Source organism: Choloepus didactylus, chromosome 4, assembly GCF_015220235.1.
Source record: "Choloepus didactylus isolate mChoDid1 chromosome 4, mChoDid1.pri, whole genome shotgun sequence".
NCBI classification, from domain to species: domain Eukaryota; kingdom Metazoa; phylum Chordata; class Mammalia; order Pilosa; family Megalonychidae; genus Choloepus; species Choloepus didactylus.
The window spans coordinates 53745068-53763656 of NC_051310.1; the positions used below are offsets into that span (position 1 = coordinate 53745068).

The 18589-nt window shown below is 36.0% G+C and overlaps 1 protein-coding gene across 5 annotated transcripts in view; it reads right to left on the reverse strand.

Moving 5' to 3' along the window:
• KIAA0586 (KIAA0586 ortholog) overlaps positions 1 to 18589 on the reverse strand; it is a 168758-nt gene that overhangs the window by 128684 nt on the left and 21485 nt on the right. For 4 of the 5 annotated variants that reach the window (XM_037832619.1, XM_037832617.1, XM_037832615.1 and 1 more), the window contains exons 5-9: positions 18292 to 18466; positions 17316 to 17537; positions 6719 to 6872; positions 4840 to 5007; positions 2389 to 2512 (exon numbers count right to left, since the gene is read on the reverse strand). In XM_037832619.1, coding sequence (XP_037688547.1) covers positions 2389 to 2512; positions 4840 to 5007; positions 6719 to 6872; positions 17316 to 17537; positions 18292 to 18466 — 843 coding nt within the window. The remainder of the gene's footprint in view (positions 1 to 2388; positions 2513 to 4839; positions 5008 to 6718; positions 6873 to 17315; positions 17538 to 18291; positions 18467 to 18589) is intronic. The other variant, XM_037832616.1, reaches the window with a different exon arrangement.

Below are 18589 nucleotides of genomic sequence, written 5' to 3' on the forward strand. Positions count from 1 at the left end.
TCCCTGTCTGGGTCAGAGTGCTGGGAACTGAAAATGGCTGAGCCTTTCTCCACTGAGCTGAAGGGACAGAAAGACCACTTCAGGGCCAGTCCATGGCTACCTTCGGGCTCTCCGAGGTCAGTCATCACCAAAAGCCTCTGTCTGCTTGTTGGGGATTCATATTGAGCAGTCCACTTAAAACCCCAGTTGGAGCTCAGCTGAACTATATTCGCTTGCTCAGAGAGAGCTGCTCTCTAGCGTCCTAAGGCTTTGCAGTTCAGGACGTGGGAGGAGGGAGCTCCCAGCTTGGGTCCACAGTTTTTACTTACAGATTTTATGCTGCAATCTCGGGCATTCCTCCCAATTCAGGTTGGTGTATGATGAGTGGACAGTCATGTTTGTCCCCCTGCAGTTATTCCAGATTATTTACTAGTTGTTCCTGGTTGTTTATTAGTTGTTACAGGGGGACATACTAGCTTCCACTCCTCTCTATGCTGCCATCTTCTTCTGTCCTCCTAAGACAGACTTTTGAACTGTCAGACCACTGAAGGTGTGCCTCAACACATACACACACACACAAGCCCTTGGTAAAGACTGGGAGACTTATTAGTTCAAAGTATTAAAGGAAATCTCTTTCTAATCATTAGCTGAATAAGCTAACCAAGCAAGACTTCAGTGGCTAAACATGACAAAGAGTACAGACTTTAGGTAATTAGTCCAGGTAAGTCACTAAACCAATAGCAGCAACAACAAACCTGGGACGGGAAAGAATCTGATTTCCAGAGTTGCCACACTAGATTATGTAAAATGTCCAGTTTCCAACAAAAATTATGAGGACAGAAGAAAAAAAGAATGAAAGAATATGAACAGAGCCTTAGGGAACTCGGAGACACCATCAAGTGTATGAACATACAAAACAGTCCCAGAAAGAGAGAAGGGGAAAGAAAGACAATTTGAAGAAATAGCCCAAAACTTTCCAAATTTAATGAAAATTAGTCTAGTCATCCAAGAAGCTCAACAAACTCCAAGTAGCATAAATTCAAAGAGGTCCATATTTAGACACAACATATTCAGACTGTCAAAAACTAAAGATGACAAGAGAATCTTGAAAGGAGTAATAGAAAAACAGCTGACTTCTCATCAGAAATCATGGTATCCAGAAGATAGTCTGATATTCAAAGTGCTGAAAGAAAAAGAATAGCAACCAAGAATTCTATATCCAGCAAAACTACCTTTGTGAAACCAAGGAGAAAGTAAGATACTCCCAGAAAAAAATTGACAGAATTCAATAACAGACCTGCCCCACAAGAAATAGTAAAAGGAGTCCTTTAGGCTGGAATAAAAGGACACTAAACAGTAACCTGAATCCATGTGAAAGAATAAAGAGTACTGGCAAAGTTAACTAAATAGGTAAACATAAAAAGCATAAATGTATTTTTGTTTGTAACACTTTTCTCCTATCTGATTTAAAATATAATTGTATAAAACAAAAATTATAAAACTGTGTTGATGGGCGTATAATATATAAGGACATAACTTGTAAGACAAAAATAACACAAAGAAAAGGGAAGGGAATGGAGCAATATTGGTGCAAAACTATACATAATATTGAAATTCAGCTGATATTAATCTGAACTAGAGTGTTTTAAGTCAAAATGTCATTTATAATCCCTGGAACAAACTATTAATAAAATAACTTAGTAAAAGGAACAAGGGAATTAAAATGACACATTAGAATATATTAATACAAAAGAAGGCAGTAATGGATGAACAGATAAAGTGAAAAAAGTCATAAAGATGTAAGACATATATAAACATAGCAAAATGACAGGCATAAATCCTACCTTATCAGTAATTAATTAAATATAAATGGATAAACTGTACAATGATTCTGTATGAAATTACCCTAAGTGAAGTTCTTTAAGTTTTATTTACAGTAGTTTTCATGACATTTACTATAAATATAATTGTAATGGCCTATACTGGTTTGATTTTTAGAAAACATTTTATGACATAAAATGTCAAACATATATATGTAGAAAGGCACACAGAACAGTATAATGAGCCTCCATGTATACAATATTTAACTACAACAGTCATTAACTCATGGCCATCTTCATATTATCTATACCCACAATTCTCTTCTTCCTACCCTGCATTGGATTATTTTTTAAGGAAACCTCAGATATCATTTCACTAGAAATAAATAATCTGCATGTTGAGAAAATGAGATACATTAATTTCATAACTCTATTTAAGGGGAAAAATACATTAGCTGCAAAAAATACAACTAAATTTAACATAATTGAAAGCAGCAAAGCTATAATTTATTAAAATTTCTAAAGAAAATTTATAAACCTATAGAAAGCTCTTCTCAACCTAGCTTTCTTTCTTTTTTTTTTTTTTTACCTGTCTCTTCTCTCAGGATTCCATCCTATTTTTGTTCTAGCCAGTGAGGCTTTGTCTGAAGACTCACTTTTTCTTGTCAGAGTATCATGGCTATTCAAAATTTGTTCCAATAGTGTTACATTTCCTATAATAGAAATACTAAATCATTTTTCAAGTACTAATTTCATTTCTCTTATATACAATATCTCATATATTTGTATTCTTATAATGATTACCTACACAATTCCAATATTCTCATGAAATAAAACCAAATATTTATAACTCTCATGAAAACTGTACTTATAAAGTTTGGACCTGAATTTATTTCTATCACAGAAAAAAGGAAACTGAATGAGAAATGTCATCATCCCAAAGCCCAGCAAATTAGATAACTTAAAAATTAGTAAAAGAGCAATTTATCTGTTTCATCACAGCAACTATTAATTGGATCTTCCCTTTAGCTTCATCTTTAGTGAGAACACATTATTATTTTTTTTTTTTTTGGTGATACTGGTTTAAAAGATTTTAGTATATACTAAATTCCTTAAAGCTCTTTAAATGTGCCAAAGACAAGACCGAATGCATTTAAATAATACCAAGAATTAAAGCTTATAGTTTATTATATTCACTTACTTTTGTTAGAAAGGCTATATTTTAAGGTTATATTATTTCAGATCATTTAGAAAGTTCTCATTTTCTATTAATACATTTATTATTAGCACTTCCACCCACTGAACACAGCAATAAATTTTAAATTAATGAATTTTAATATAAATTTTAAATTACTGAATTTTAATATTAAAATTCACACCTAAAAATAATAAAAGGAAACATGCTTTAAAAATTATCTGCCAATTGTGATAAAATGTACAAATATGTTGTTTTACAAGGGAGAACGAGCAAATGTCAACCTTGCAAGGTGTTAAAAATGGGGATGCATTGGGGGAGGGATGCAATCAGCATAAACTACAGACTTTAACCAATAGAATCATTGTATCATGCTTCCTTTAATGTAACAAAGGTGATATACCAAGGTAAATGCAGATAAGAGGGGGGGATAGGGGAGGCATGTTAGACACTTGACATCGGTGGTATTGTCTGATTCTTTATTCTACTTTGATTTAAGGTTATTTTTCCTTTTGCTGCTTCCTAGCTGTCATTTTTTTTCCTCTTTCTTTTGCCTCTCTACCTTCTTTGACTCTCCCTCCTGCCTTGTGGAAGAAATGTAGATGCCCTTATATAGATAGTGGTGAAGGTGGTGAACACATAAATGTATGACCATGCAGAGAACCACTGATTATTTACTTGGGATGGAATGTATGGTGAGTGAACAAAACCATACTAAAAAAAAATGGGTTGATGACAAAACCTCGAGGGCAATATAATGAGTGAAATAAGCCAGACACATAAGGACAATTATGGCAGGGTCTCACTGATAGGAATTAATTATAATATGTAAACTCACAGACATGAAATATAAGGTACCAAGATATAGGATGAGGTTTAAGAATGGGGAGTGGTTGCTTAGTATGAGCAGAATTTTCAACTAGGATGAACTTAAATGTTTGGAAATGAACAGGGCTGTTGGTAGCAAGATGTGAGAATAACTAACAGCGCCGAATGGTATGTGAATGAGGTGGAAAGGGGAAGCTCAGAGTCATATATGTCACCAGAAGGAAAGTTGGAGGTCAAAAGATGGGAATGTATAAAACTGAATCCTATGGTGAGCAACGTCCATGATCAACTGTACAAATACTAGAAATCGCTTCCATGAACCAGAACAAATGTATGACAATACAATTAGAAGTTAATAATAGAGGGGCATATAGGGAAGAACTATATACCTATTACAAACTATATACTACAGTTAGTAGTATTTCAACATTTTTTCATAAACTAACAAATGTACTATATCAATACTACGAGTCAACAATTGAGGGGGGTTGGTTAGGGATAGGGGAGGATTAGAGTTTCCTTTTCTTTTTTTTCTTTTTTCATCTTTCACTTTATTTCTTGTCTGGAGTAATGAAAAGTTTCTAAAAATTGAACAAAAATTAAGTGTGATGGATGCACAGCTGTATGAGGGCACCCAGGGGCAAGTGATTGTACACTTTGGATCTTTGGATAATTGTATGGTATCTGAACAATCTCATTAAAAATGAAAAAAAAAAATTATCTGCCGTACCTTCAGCATTAGTTTTATTAATAACAAAATTTGGTCGTTAAAGGTTTAAGGAATAACCTGTAGGAGATATGGGATAATAATTGTAAATGTGTACCTCCAACTCCTTCTACAAAGGATTTAAAGAAGACTGATTTGCCCAATAAATTAAAAAAAAATAGAGATTTTTTTACTTTAGTTACTACAAGGCACTAGAGAATTACAAAGCATGGGTAAGGAGATCTGCCCATTTCCTAACTTGACATAGGTCCAGTAAAACCAGTGGGTGCTGATTATAATTGCTCTACTACCTCTATGACCTGATATCTCCATGTTTTCTTTTTCTTCCATAGGATTTTCTCTCTTTGATATTTTCTCATCCCTTGAAACAGGTACAGGAGCAAATCTGCGAGGTGCTGGTGTCTCCAAAGGAGACTTCTGTTTATCAAAACCCATATCTTCAACCTCTCTTAAAGATGCTTTAATGGAAAATAAAGAAAAATAATGAATTTAACATACTTTAAAAAAAAAAATTAAAATTGTAGAGTGTTACTCTCCACCTACTTTAAAGATAAAACCAAAATTAGATAGGATTCACAAATTAACAAGTATATAAAAATAACTTCACCTCACTAGAAATAAAAAGATATGCAGACTATGAGAACATTTTACATCTACACTAGTATATAGAAAAAAAAATCAGTAAGGTAATGTTCAGTGATACTGAAGCCATGGTGAAAATGGCACAGCCACACATTGCTCATAGCACTGAAAACTGACAAAACCATCTGGCAATAAGTTTAAGAAGTCTTACAGTTTCTATATACTTTGACCTAGTAATCCTATTGTTTGGAATTTATCCAAAGGAAACAATCTAAAAGAAGGAAACATTAAATGTACAATGATGTTCATTACAGCATTATTTATAGACTGCCTAAATATCCAACAACAGGATAATGGTCAAGTAAACTGTGAAATACTTATTCAATAGACTATCTTTTACACATTAAAAAGTAAAATTATGAAGATAACTATGAAAGACATGGAAAATACTTTGGTAAACTAGTAATAAAAGCAATATAAAATTATATTTATTCCACAATTACAATGATATGAAAATGATGTATGCCAAGAATTATAAAAAGCACAGAAAAACAAAAATAGTTTAATTTCTTGAATTTTTAGTTTACTCAAGTTTTCTTTTCTTTTGTTTCTGATACTGCAACTAAAATACACAAAGAAACAAACTCAGTATATAACCAACAGACATCTTTTCTCTTTAAAATTCAAATCTAAAAAAAACAAAAACAAAACCATGACCAAATAATTCCCAGAAATTGAGTATGAAACAAGTGTTCACTTCTATAGAAAACACTTGGCTGGTCTGTATGAAGACCTAAGTTCTAGCCTTAGCCCTGGCACTCTCAATCTCAAGCCAGACATCTTGAGCATGTAAATTAAAGCCTTTCTATATTCCTCCCTTTACTACTTAAAAACTGACTCATCTTACACCACAATAGTTTTTTAAGTATCACTTGTTTGTTGCAAAATATAAAGCACCTTACAACTGTAAAGAATCTTTAATATGTCTGTAATACAACAATGTTCTAATAAATCAAATGTTGGAGATACTGCTCTAAATGGATCCATGTATCATTAAAGAACTAGGCCCTTGATTTTTTCTCGTTCATTATTCAAATATCAGTAATTCAAAATACATTTATTTTAAATTCCAAAGATTTAATACAAATAAGCTATGTATTCCTTTGTTATTATAGAGATTTTAAAAATTCTGTTAAAACAGACTGTTCAGAAATTATTTATAATAGTGCTCAGAAGAGTGACAGAATCAAGGAAAATAATAAATTTGCAGATTATAAGAGAATTTGGAAATAATGATTTATCACAAGCATTTCTGATACTAGATAACTAAAATTCTACTAAGCTAATAAGTGTGACAGAATAAAATCTGAAAGTTTATGAAGGTTATTAATTAAAGCCACAAAATAGTACATGATCCATAATTTGACTAAATAAGTTTCAAAATGACCTAAGAATGACTTGAGCTAAAAAGAGAACTACTTTTATGAAACAAAGACTTAACCTTCTACAAACTGGTAACACATTTTCAGTTTACATAGCACAATTCATAGCTGGCATTTTTACTAAAAGAAAACTAAATAATTTTACCTTGTTTGGATGTGAACATGTTATGTGAAGACAGATTACTGTTACCAAGATAAGGATGTTCTGGTTTTACAGAATAAGTTTCCACCGCTCTGGAAGGGGGTATACTAACAGGCTGAAAACTACTAGTCTTCAGTGCAGCACTAATAAAATGAGTCTAGAAGGTATAAAATTATCTTATTAATTTCAAATAATAACATTTGAAAAAGTTAGACGGCAAAATACATTCAAAGTTATTACAGGACTTGAAAAGAAGTTATATTTAATGAATAATGAAAATACATACATTACATTGCAATTATTCACTGTGTCAGAGATGCTCTTAGAAGGTTAGTATCACAAAAGCCTGGGTTTACAGAAGCAATAGCCTCCACAAGAACATCAACCAGATGTGTCCCCTTTTCTCATAAAGTCTGACAGGCCTTTTCAACATGAACAAGTTACAGTGGTCACTGCCTAGACAACCCTGAAGATCGGGAAAGTGATTAAACTAAAGGAAGGGGTAACAACAGATGAGATGGAATTTAACAAAGGATTATGAGAACTGAATCTCTATATAATTTTCTTCTTCTTAGTTGCTAGGGTATTAGAATAGTTAGAAGGAAAAGAACTGAAATGTTGGAACTATAACCCAGAGCATCCTTGTTAAATTGTACTCTGAAACCTATCACATTTTTGTATGTATATTTCACAATAAGGAAATAACTGAAACCGTAGAACTGTAACCTATAATATGCTTAGAAATTTGCTCTCTACTTGTTAAATTGCTCTTGGAAAGTTATTACTTCTATGTAAAATATATTATATTTTACAGTAAAAAAAGATTAAAAAAAGTAAAAAAAAAAAGATCAACTAAAACAAAAATAAGCAGTAAAGGAAGAAATGAAAGACAAAAAGGAAAAAACTTAAAAAATCAAAGAGCAAAACGGCAGAAGAAAGTCTTGTAATTAATACTTTAAATGTAAATAGGTTAAATTGTCCAATCAAAAGGCAAAGATTGGCAAATGAATAAAAAAGCATAACTCAACTATATGTTGTTTATAAGAGACACAGTTAAAATCAAAGAAACAGCTCCAGGAAAGTAGGTAAAAAGCCAGGAACTGCGTGGACTGGACACCACAGAGCAATCTGTCTTTGAGCATACTTCATACAACACTCATGAAAACGTGGAACTGCTGAGATCAGCGAAATCTGTAAGTTTTTGCGGCCAGGGGACCCGCGCCCCTCCCTGCCAGGCTCAGTCCCGGGGGAGGAGGGGCTGTCAGCTCCGGGAAGGAGAAGGGAGAATTGCAGTGGCTGCTCTTATCGGAAACTCATTCTACTGATTCAAACTCCAACCATAGATAGACTGAGACCAGACACCAGAGACTCTGAGAGCAGCCAGCGCAGCAGAGAGGAGACAGGCATAGAAAAAAAACAACACGAAAAACTCCAAAATAAAAGCGGAGGATTTTTGGAGTTCTGGTGAATGCAGAGGGGGGAAGGGCGGAGCTCAGGCCTTGAGGCACATATGCAAATCCCGAAGCAAAGCTGATCTCTCTGCCCTGTGCACCTTTCCTTAATGGCCCTGGTTGCTTTGTCTATTAGCATTTCAATAACCCATTAGATCTCTGAGGAGGGCCGTTTTTTTTTTTTAAATCCTTTTTGCTTTTTCTAAAACAATTACTCTAAGAAGCTCAATACAGAAAGCTTCAAAGAATTGCAATTTGGGCACGTCAAGTCAAGAGCAGAACTAAGAGAGCTCTGAGACAAAAGGCAATAATCCAGTGGCTGAGAAAATTCACTAAACAACACAACTTCCCAAGAAAAGGGGGGTGTCCGCTCACAGCCACCATCCTGGTGGACAGGAAACACTCCTGCCCATCGCCAGCCCCATAGCCCAGAGCTGCCCCAGACAACCCAGTGTGACGGAAGTGCTTCAAATAACAGGCACACACCACAAAACTGGGCGTGGACATTAGCCTTCCCTGCAACCTCAGCTGAATGTCCCAGAGCTGGGAAGGTGGAGCAGTGTGAATTAACAAAGCCCCATTCAGCCATCATTTGAGCAGACTGGGAGCCTCCCTACACAGCCCAGCAGCCCAGAACTGCCCTGGGGGGACGGCACTCACCTGTGACATAGCACAGTCATCCCTCAACAGAGGACCCGGGGTGCACAGCCTGGAAGAGGGGCCCACTTGCAAGTCTCAGGAGCCATACGCCAATACCAAAGACTTGTGGGTCAGTGGCAGAGACAAACTGTGGCAGGACTGAACTGAAGGATTAGACTATTGCAGCAGCTTTAAAACTCTAGGATCATCAGGGAGATTTGATTGTTAGGGCCACCCCCCCCTCCCCGACTGCCCAGAAACACGCCCCCCATACAGGGCAGGCAACACCAACTACACACGCAAGCTTGGTACACCAATTGGGCCCCACAAGACTCACTCCCCCACTCACCAAAAAGGCTAAGCAGGGGAGATCTGGCTTGTGGAGAACAGGTGGCTCGTGGACGCCACCTGCTGGTTAGTTAGAGAAAGTGTACTCCACGAAGCTATAGATCTGATAAATTAGAGATAAGGACTTCAACTGGTCTACAAACCCTAAAAGAACCCTATCAAGTTCAGCAAATGCCACGAGGCCAAAAACAACAGAAAATTATAAAGCATATGAAAAAACCAGACGATATGGATAACCCAAGCCCAAGCACCCAAATCAAAAGACCAGAAGAGACTCATCACCTAGAGCAGCTACTCAAAGAACTAAAGATGAACAATTAGACCACAGTACGGGATATGAAGGAAATCAAGAAGACCCTAGAAGAGCATAAAGAAGACATTGCAAGACTAAATAAAAAAATGGATGATCTTATGGAAATTAAAGAAACTGTTGACCAAATTAAAAAGATTCTGGACACTCATAGTACAAGACTAGAGGAAGTTGAACAACGAATCAGTGACCTGGAAGATGACAGAATGGAAAATGAAAGCATAAAAGAAAGAATGGGGAAAAAAATTGAAAAACTCGAAATGGACCTCAGGGCTATGATAGATAATATGAAACGTCCGAATATAAGACTCATTGGTGTCCCAGAAGGGGAAGAAAAGGGTAAAGGTCTAGGAAGAATATTCAAAGAAATTGTTGGGGAAAACTTCCCAAATCTTCTAAACAACATAAATACACAAATCATAAATGCTCAGCGAACTCCAAATAGAATAAATCCAAAAAAACCCACTTCGAGACATATACTGATCACACTGTCAAACATAGAAGAGAAGGAGCAAGTTCTGAAAGCAGCAAGAGAAAAGCAATTCACCACATACAAAGGAAACAGCATAAGACTAAGTAGTGACTACTCAGCAGCCACCATGGAGGCAAGAAGGCAGTGGCACGATATATTTAAAATTCTGAGTGAGAGGAATTTCCAGCCAAGAATACTTTATCCAGCAAAGCTCTCCTTCAAATTTGAGGGAGAGCTTAAATTTTTCACAGACAAAGAAATGCTGAGAGAATTTGCTAACAAGAGACCTGCCCTACTGGAGATACTAAAGGGGGCCCTACAGACAGAGAAACAAAGACAGGACAGAGAGACTTGGAGAAAGGTTCAGTACTAAAGAGATTCGGTATGGGTACAATAAAGGATATTAATAGAGAGAGGGAAAAATATGGCAAACATAATCCAAAGGATAAGATGGCCGATTCAAGAAATGCCTTCACGGTTTTAACGTTGAATGTAAATGGATTAAACTCCCCAATTAAAAGATATAGATTAGCAGAATGGATCAAAAAAAATGAACCATCAATATGTTGCATACAAGAGACTCATCTTAGACACAGGGACACAAAGAAACTGAAAGTGAAAGGATGGAAAAAAATATTTCATGCAAGCTACAGCCAAAAGAAAGCAGGTGTAGCAATATTAATCTCAGATAAAATAGACTTCAAATGCAGGGATGTTTTGAGAGACAAAGAAGGCCACTACATACTAATAAAAGGGGCAATTCAGCAAGAAGAAATAACAATCGTAAATGTCTATGCACCCAATCAAGGTGCCACAAAATACATGAAAGAAACACTGGCAAAACTAAAGGAAGCAATTGATGTTTCCACAATAATTGTGGGAGACTTCAACACATCACTCTCTCCCATAGATAGATCAACCAGACAGAAGACCAATAAGGAAACTGAAAACCTAAACAATCTGATAAATGAATTAGATTTAACAGACATCTACAGGACATTACATCCCAAATCACCAGGATACACATACTTTTCTAGTGCTCACGGAACTTTCTCCAGAATAGATCATATGCTGGGACATAAAACAAGCCTCAATAAATTTAAAAAGATTGAAATTATTCAAAGCACATTCTCTGACCACAATGGAATACAATTAGAAGTCAATAACCATCAGAGACTTAGAAAATTCACAAATACCTGGAGGTTAAACAACACACTCCTAAACAATCAGTGGGTTAAAGAAGAAATAGCAAGAGAAATTGCTAAATATATAGAGACGAATGAAAATGAGAACACAACATACCAAAACCTATGGGATGCAGCAAAAGCAGTGCTAAGGGGGAAATTTATAGCACTAAACGCATATATTAAAAAGGAAGAAAGAGCCAAAATCAAAGAACTAATGGATCAACTGAAGAAGCTAGAAAATGAACAGCAAACCAATCCTAAACCAAGTAGAAAAAAAGAAATAACAAGGATTAAAGCAGAAATAAATGACATAGAGAACAAAAAAACAATAGAGAGGATAAATATCACCAAAAGTTGGTTCTTTGAGAAGATCAACAAGATTGACAAGCCCCTAGCTAGACTGACAAAATCAAAAAGAGAGAAGACCCATATAAACAAAATAATGAATGAAAAAGGTGACATAACTGCAGATCCTGAAGAAATTAAAAAAATTATAAGAGGATATTATGAACAACTGTATGGCAACAAACTGGATAATGTAGAAGAAATGGACAATTTCCTGGAAACATATGAACAACCTAGACTGACCAGAGAAGAAATAGAAGACCTCAACCAACCCATCACAAGCAAAGAGATCCAATCAGTCATCAAAAATCTTCCCACAAATAAATGCCCAGGGCCAGATGGCTTCACAGGAGAATTCTACCAAACGTTCCAGAAAGAACTGACACCAATCTTACTCAAACTCTTTCAAAATATTGAAAAAAATGGAACACTACCTAACTCATTTTATGAAGCTAACATCAATCTAATACCAAAACCAGGCAAAGATGCTACAAAAAAGGAAAACTACCGGCCAATCTCCCTAATGAATATAGATGCAAAAATCCTCAACAAAATACTTGCAAATCGAATCCAAAGACACATTAAAAAAATCATACACCATGACCAAGTGGGGTTCATTCCAGGCATGCAAGGATGGTTCAACATCAGAAAAACAATCAATGTATTACAACACATTAAAAACTCGAAAGGGAAAAATCAATTGATCATCTCAATAGATGCTGAAAAAGCATTTGACAAAATCCAACATCCCTTTTTGATAAAAACACTTCAAAAGGTAGGAATTGAAGGAAACTTCCTCAACATGATAAAGAGCATATATGAAAAACCCACAGTCAGCATAGTACTCAATGGTGAGAGACTGAAAGCCTTCCCTCTAAGATCAGGAACAAGACAAGGATGCCCGCTGTCACCACTGTTATTCAACATTGTGCTGGAAGTGCTAGCCAGGGTAATCCGGCAAGACAAAGAAATAAAAGGCATCCAGATTGGAAAAGAAGAAGTAAAACTGTCATTGTTTGCAGATGATATGATCTTATATCTAGAAAACCCTGAGAAATCAACGATACACCTACTAGAGCTAATAAACAAATTTAGCAAAGTAGCGGGATACAAGATTAATGCACATAAGTCAGTAATGTTTCTATATGCTAGAAATGAAGAAACTGAAGAGACACTCAAGAAAAAGATACCATTTTCAATAGCAACTAAAAAAATCAAGTACCTAGGAATAAACTTAACCAAAGATGTAAAAGACCTATACAAAGAAAACTACATGACTCTACTAAAAGAAATAGAAGGGGACCTTAAAAGATGGAAAAATATTCCATGTTCATGGATAGGAAGGCTAAATGTCATTAAGATGTCAATTCTACCCAAACTCATCTACAGATTCAATGCAATCCCAATCAAAATTCCAACAACCTTCTTTGCAGACTTGGAAAAGCTAGTTATCAAATTTATTTGGAAAGGGAAGATGCCTCGAATTGCTAAAGACACTCTAAAAAAGAAAAACGAAGTGGGAGGACTTACACTCCCTGACTTTGAAGCTTATTATAAAGCCACAGTTGCCAAAACAGCATGGTACTGGCACAAAGATAGACATATAGATCAATGGAATCGAATTGAGAATTCAGAGATAGACCCTCAGATCTATGGCCGACTGATCTTTGATAAGGCCCCCAAAGTCACCGAACTGAGCCATAATGGTCTTTTCAACAAATGGGGCTGGGAGAGTTGGATATCCATATCCAAAAGAATGAAAGAGGACCCCTACCTCACCCCCTACACAAAAATTAACTCAAAATGGACCAAAGATCTCAGTATAAAAGAAAGTACCATAAAACTCCTAGAAGATAATGTAGGAAAACATCTTCAAGACCTTGTATTAGGAGGCCACTTCCTAGACTTTACACCCAAAGCACAAGCAACAAAAGAGAAAATAGATAAATGGGAACTCCTCAAGCTTAGAAGTTTCTGCACCTCAAAGGAATTTCTCAAAAAGGTAAAGAGGCAGCCAACTCAATGGGAAAAAATTTTTGGAAACCATGTATCTGACAAAAGACTGATATCATGCATATACAAAGAAATCCTACAACTCAATGACAATAGTACAGAGAGCCCAATTATAAAATGGGCAAAAGATATGAAAAGACAGTTCTCTGAAGAGGAAATACAAATGGCCAAGAAACACATGAAAAAATGTTCAGCTTCACTAGCTATTAGAGAGATGCAAATTAAAACCACAATGAGATACCATCTAACACCGGTTAGAATGGCTGCCATTAAACAAACAGGAAACTACAAATGCTGGAGGGGATGTGGAGAAATTGGAACTCTTATTCATTGTTGGTGGGACTGTATAATGGTTCAGCCACTCTGGAAGTTAGTCTGGCAGTTCCTTAGAAAACTAGATATAGAGCTACCATTCGATCCAGCGATTGCACTTCTCGGTATATACCCGGAAGATCGGAAAGCAGTGACACGAACAGATATCTGCACGCCAATGTTCATAGCAGCATTATTCACAATTGCCAAGAGATGGAAACAACCCAAATGTCCTTCAACAGATGAGTGGATAAATAAAATGTGGTATATACACACGATGGAATACTACGCGGCAGTAAGAAGGAACGATCTGGTGAAACATATGACAACATGGATGAACCTTGAAGACATAATGCTGAGCGAAATAAGCCAGGCACAAAAAGAGAAATATTATATGCTACCACTAATGTGAACTTTGAAAAATGTAAAACAAATGGTTTATAATGTAGAATGTAGGGGAACTAGCAGTAGAGAGCAATTAAGGAAAGGGGAACAATAATCCAAGAAGAACAGATAAGCTATTTAACGTTCTGGGGATGCCCAGAAATGACTATGGTCTGTTAATTTCTGATGGATGTAGTAGGAACAAGTTCACAGAAATGTTGCTATATTATGTAACTTTCTTGGGGTAAAGTAGGAACATGTTGGAAGTTAAGCAGTTATCTTAGGTTAGTTGTGTTTTTCTTACCCCCTTGTTATGGTCTCTTTGAAATGTTCTTTTATTGTATGTTTGTTTTCTTTTTAACTTTTTTTTTTTCATACCGTTGATTTAAAAAAGAAGGGAAAGTTAAAAAAAAAAAAAAAGAAAGAAAAAAGACAAACAAGGAAAAAAAAAAAAAAGATGTAGTGCCCCCTTGAGGAGCCTGTGGAGAATGCAGGGGTATTTGCCTACCCCACCTCCATGGTTGCTAACATGACCACAGACATAGGGGACTGGTGGTTTGATGGGTTGAGCCCTCTACCATAAGTTTTACCCTTGGGAAGACAGTTGCTGCAAAGGAGAGGCTAGGCCTCCCTGTATTTGTGCCTAAGAGTCTCCTCCTGAATGCCTCTTTGTTGCTCAGATGTGGCCCTGTCTCTCTGGCTAAGCCAACTTGAAAGGTGAAATCACTGCCCTCCCCCCTACGTGGGATCAGACACCCAGGGAAGTGAATCTCCCTGGCAACGTGGAATATGACTCCCGGGGAGGAATGTAGACCCGGCATCGTGGGATGGAGAACATCTTCTTGACCAAAAGGGGGATGTGAAAGGAAATGAAATAAGCTTCAGTGGCAGAGAGATTCCAAAACGAGCCGAGAGATCACTCTGGTGGGCACTCTTACGCACACTTTAGACAACCTTTTTTAGGTTCTAAAGAATTGGGGTAGCTGGTGGTGGATACCTGAAACTATTAAACTACAACCCAGAACCCATGAATCTCGAAGACAGTTGTATAAAAATGTAGCTTATGAGGCGTGACAGTGGGATTGGGAATGCCATAAGGACCAAACTCCACTTTGTCTAGTTTATGGATGGATGTGTAGAAAAGTAGGGGAAGCAAACAAACAGACAAAGGTACCCAGTGTTCTTTTTTACTTCAATTGCTCTTTTTCACTCTAATTATTATTCTTGTTATTTTTGAGTGTGTGCTAATGAAGGTGCCAGGGATTGATTTAGGTGATGAATGTACAACTATGTAATGGTACTGTAAACAATCGAAAGTACAATTTGTTTTGTATGACTGCATGGTATATGAATATATCTCAATAAAATGATGATTAAAAAAAAAAAAATCAAAGAAACAAGTAGGCTGAAAGTGAAAGGATGGGGAAAAAATATTACATGTGTGGCAGATTATTATGTATTCCAGTAAAAAAACATGCTCTTAATTTTAGTCAGCATTCCTGTGGGTGTAAGCCCATTGTAAATAGACCTCTTGAAGATGTTATTTTTGGTTAGGGTGTGGAGAACTGAACCAGGGTGGGCCTTCATCTGCCTTACTGGAGGCCTTATGAAGAGAACCTGGAAATCACAGAAGTGCAAGAGGAGAGGACATGGCCACGTGATGGTGTCAGAGATAAGCCAAGGAAACCCAAAGATTTCTTCCTGTCTACCTCAGAGATGGCTCAGGGGCCTCTATATCTGGCTTAGGAGAAGACCAGGAAGAGGGTCCCAGCCCAGAACTCGACTTCAACAAGAGTATTTAAAACTAACACTTCTCATCTTTTATATTCTGAAGGTAAGATTCTGTTTGATGTAAAAGTTTAAAAACCATTGATAGTAGTGCACTTAAATAAATAGTAACCATACTTAATAACATATTTAAGTGGGAACTATACTAACAACACACTATTTATCCAGCACTATTTATTAAAATACACGCATAAGTATATCAACTAATAAACCTGATCTAAAAAGTGAGATCTATGCCAAGAAAAGAAAAAAACAGATAAATTTAATTATTTTACAGAACTCCTAAAAGTGTGTTGAGAGGCCTCCACATAAAACAGATGGGACAGATTCAATTAATTTTGTTTCATTAAGCATTCACTGAATTATAAATATACTTAGTTGTGCCACCAAGACTTCAACCTGTTCTGTAATTGTAAACTTTATGTATAAATAAGACATCTGAATTAACAAGGATCCAATCCTTAGCCTTCAATCATGCCAATAAAAATACTACCTTCAACATGAAAAGCTCAAGACAAGCTCTAGTAAGAGTCTTGAAAATTACAGTTGATCAGCGTTTTCTCTGTGATGATGTATCGAAGTATAATAGACTTATTTTTGTGTACTCTTCTGAATGTTGTATTTTTAACTTAAAGGTGTTAAAATTGTCCACACAATTGTTTTTAAAAAGTAAATCAAGTTCAATGCATTTATAATGCTGGTCATTTGCTCGTTGAAAAAAAGAAGTTTACTGAGTATCTGAGAGCTGAATACACCAGGCCTTGGAAATTCCAAAATAAATAAGATACTACACCACCAGCTCCTTGCAAGGATAACTCCTCTTTTTATAATAGTCCAGTGCCTAATAATCAAAAGGTAGTAAATAAATGTCTAGTCTTTTAATTAATTAAATGGGGGAACCCTCATTCAAGGGTGTACATCAGAATCACTGGAGAACTTTTAAGGATTCCCAGGCCACATCTTGGACATACTATCTCAGAACCTGAAAGACCCAAGAATGAATATTTTTATAAAGCTCTTGAAGTGATTCTGATGCACATTCCCAGGTTAAGAACCACTAAAACAAACAAGTAATTGCAATGTGATAAAAGCACATGTAAATGGTACGAACAAAAATACTACAAAAGGAGGAAAAACTAACTACAAGGAGAGGTCTCACAGAAAGAGTGACATTTGAGCTGGAACTTGCAGAGTTCTCCACATAGAGCAGAAGAATGATAAACAAGTAAATCATTATTTAAGAACTAAAACTGTTAAAATATAATGACCTTACTGCAATAATCAGTGAATATTAACTTAAAGATACAGTAATAAAAGGTCAAGCAATATATATTGACTTTACTATAGATACCTGGATATCTATTTGTTGTTGCTGTAATTTTTCAAGATGCCTAATGTGCTGTTCCATAAACACATTCATTTGTTTTTCATGATCATGACAGTGAAGTTTCTCATGTTTATTCTGACTGTTTGTTTGCTGCTCTGTAACACGCTGTAACTGCTTATCAGTCTCCTGTAACTTATTAAGCAATTCTGTAACAGAATTGACTTTTGCTTCCAAATCACTCTGCACCTAAAACAAGAAAAAATATCAAAATAATATTTCATATTACAGAAACACCAAAAATATGATCAACTACTAGAAAGGCTATTTAAAGCAATTGGTATTGGAAAATGATCAAACTAGTACCCTCCGAATTTCTGATGATCTAATGCCTTTAATTTCTAGAGTCACAGAAATACAAGGAGATAGCTATCCCTAACCTAAGATAGCCTTAGATAACTATCCTAAGCTCTCCTCATGAAAATAAATATACTAAATTTGCCACATATAAAATACTTAAAGGATATTAAAAAGAAGGACATAGCAAAACAATGCAGCTTTTGATAGTTCACTAATCTAATGCTAAGTAGGTCAGCAACTTTAAATCTAGTCTTGGCACTGCCCCCTATTAGCTCAATAACCTTGTGCCTGCTCTCATCTATTTTTCTGTTTCCACATTCACAAACTGAAGGGACTGACACAGATGATCTCTAAAGACCATTCTAGATCCAAAATTAGAACCAATCATCCCAGGTTGCCTGGGACTGAGGAGATTCCCAGGATGCAGGACTTTCAGCATTAAACCTGGTAAAGTCTCAGGCTAACTCTCATTATTACAGTGATGAAGGGATAATTCTCACAACTCCTGAGAAATAAATAAACAATCAAAAGTAGGAACATTCTTTCAACTTGAGAGCAACCAGACTGTTCCTAGTCTGCAGTTGGATACAAGTGTTTTTATATTTCACAAAGAAGTTACAAATATCTGGAGAGAAAAATATACTTTTATCAGTGGAGCTGCTGTTGCAATGGCAGCAGCAGTTGCTGCGGCCACAGTTGTAGCTGAATCAATTCCACTGGGTGAAGTTCTAGTCTCTTGAATAATAGCATCCTTTTCTGCACCTGCATCTTCTAAAAGCTGTACTTTTACTTCCTTAAAAACAGGCATGCTTTGAGCTCTACAAAAAAAAAGAGAATAAAAATATATTTAGTGGGGGATTCTGGGAAGATGGCGGCATAGAAAGAAGTGGAAGACTTAGTCTCCCCCAGAACAATTCATAAATGAACAAAAAACCAGTAAA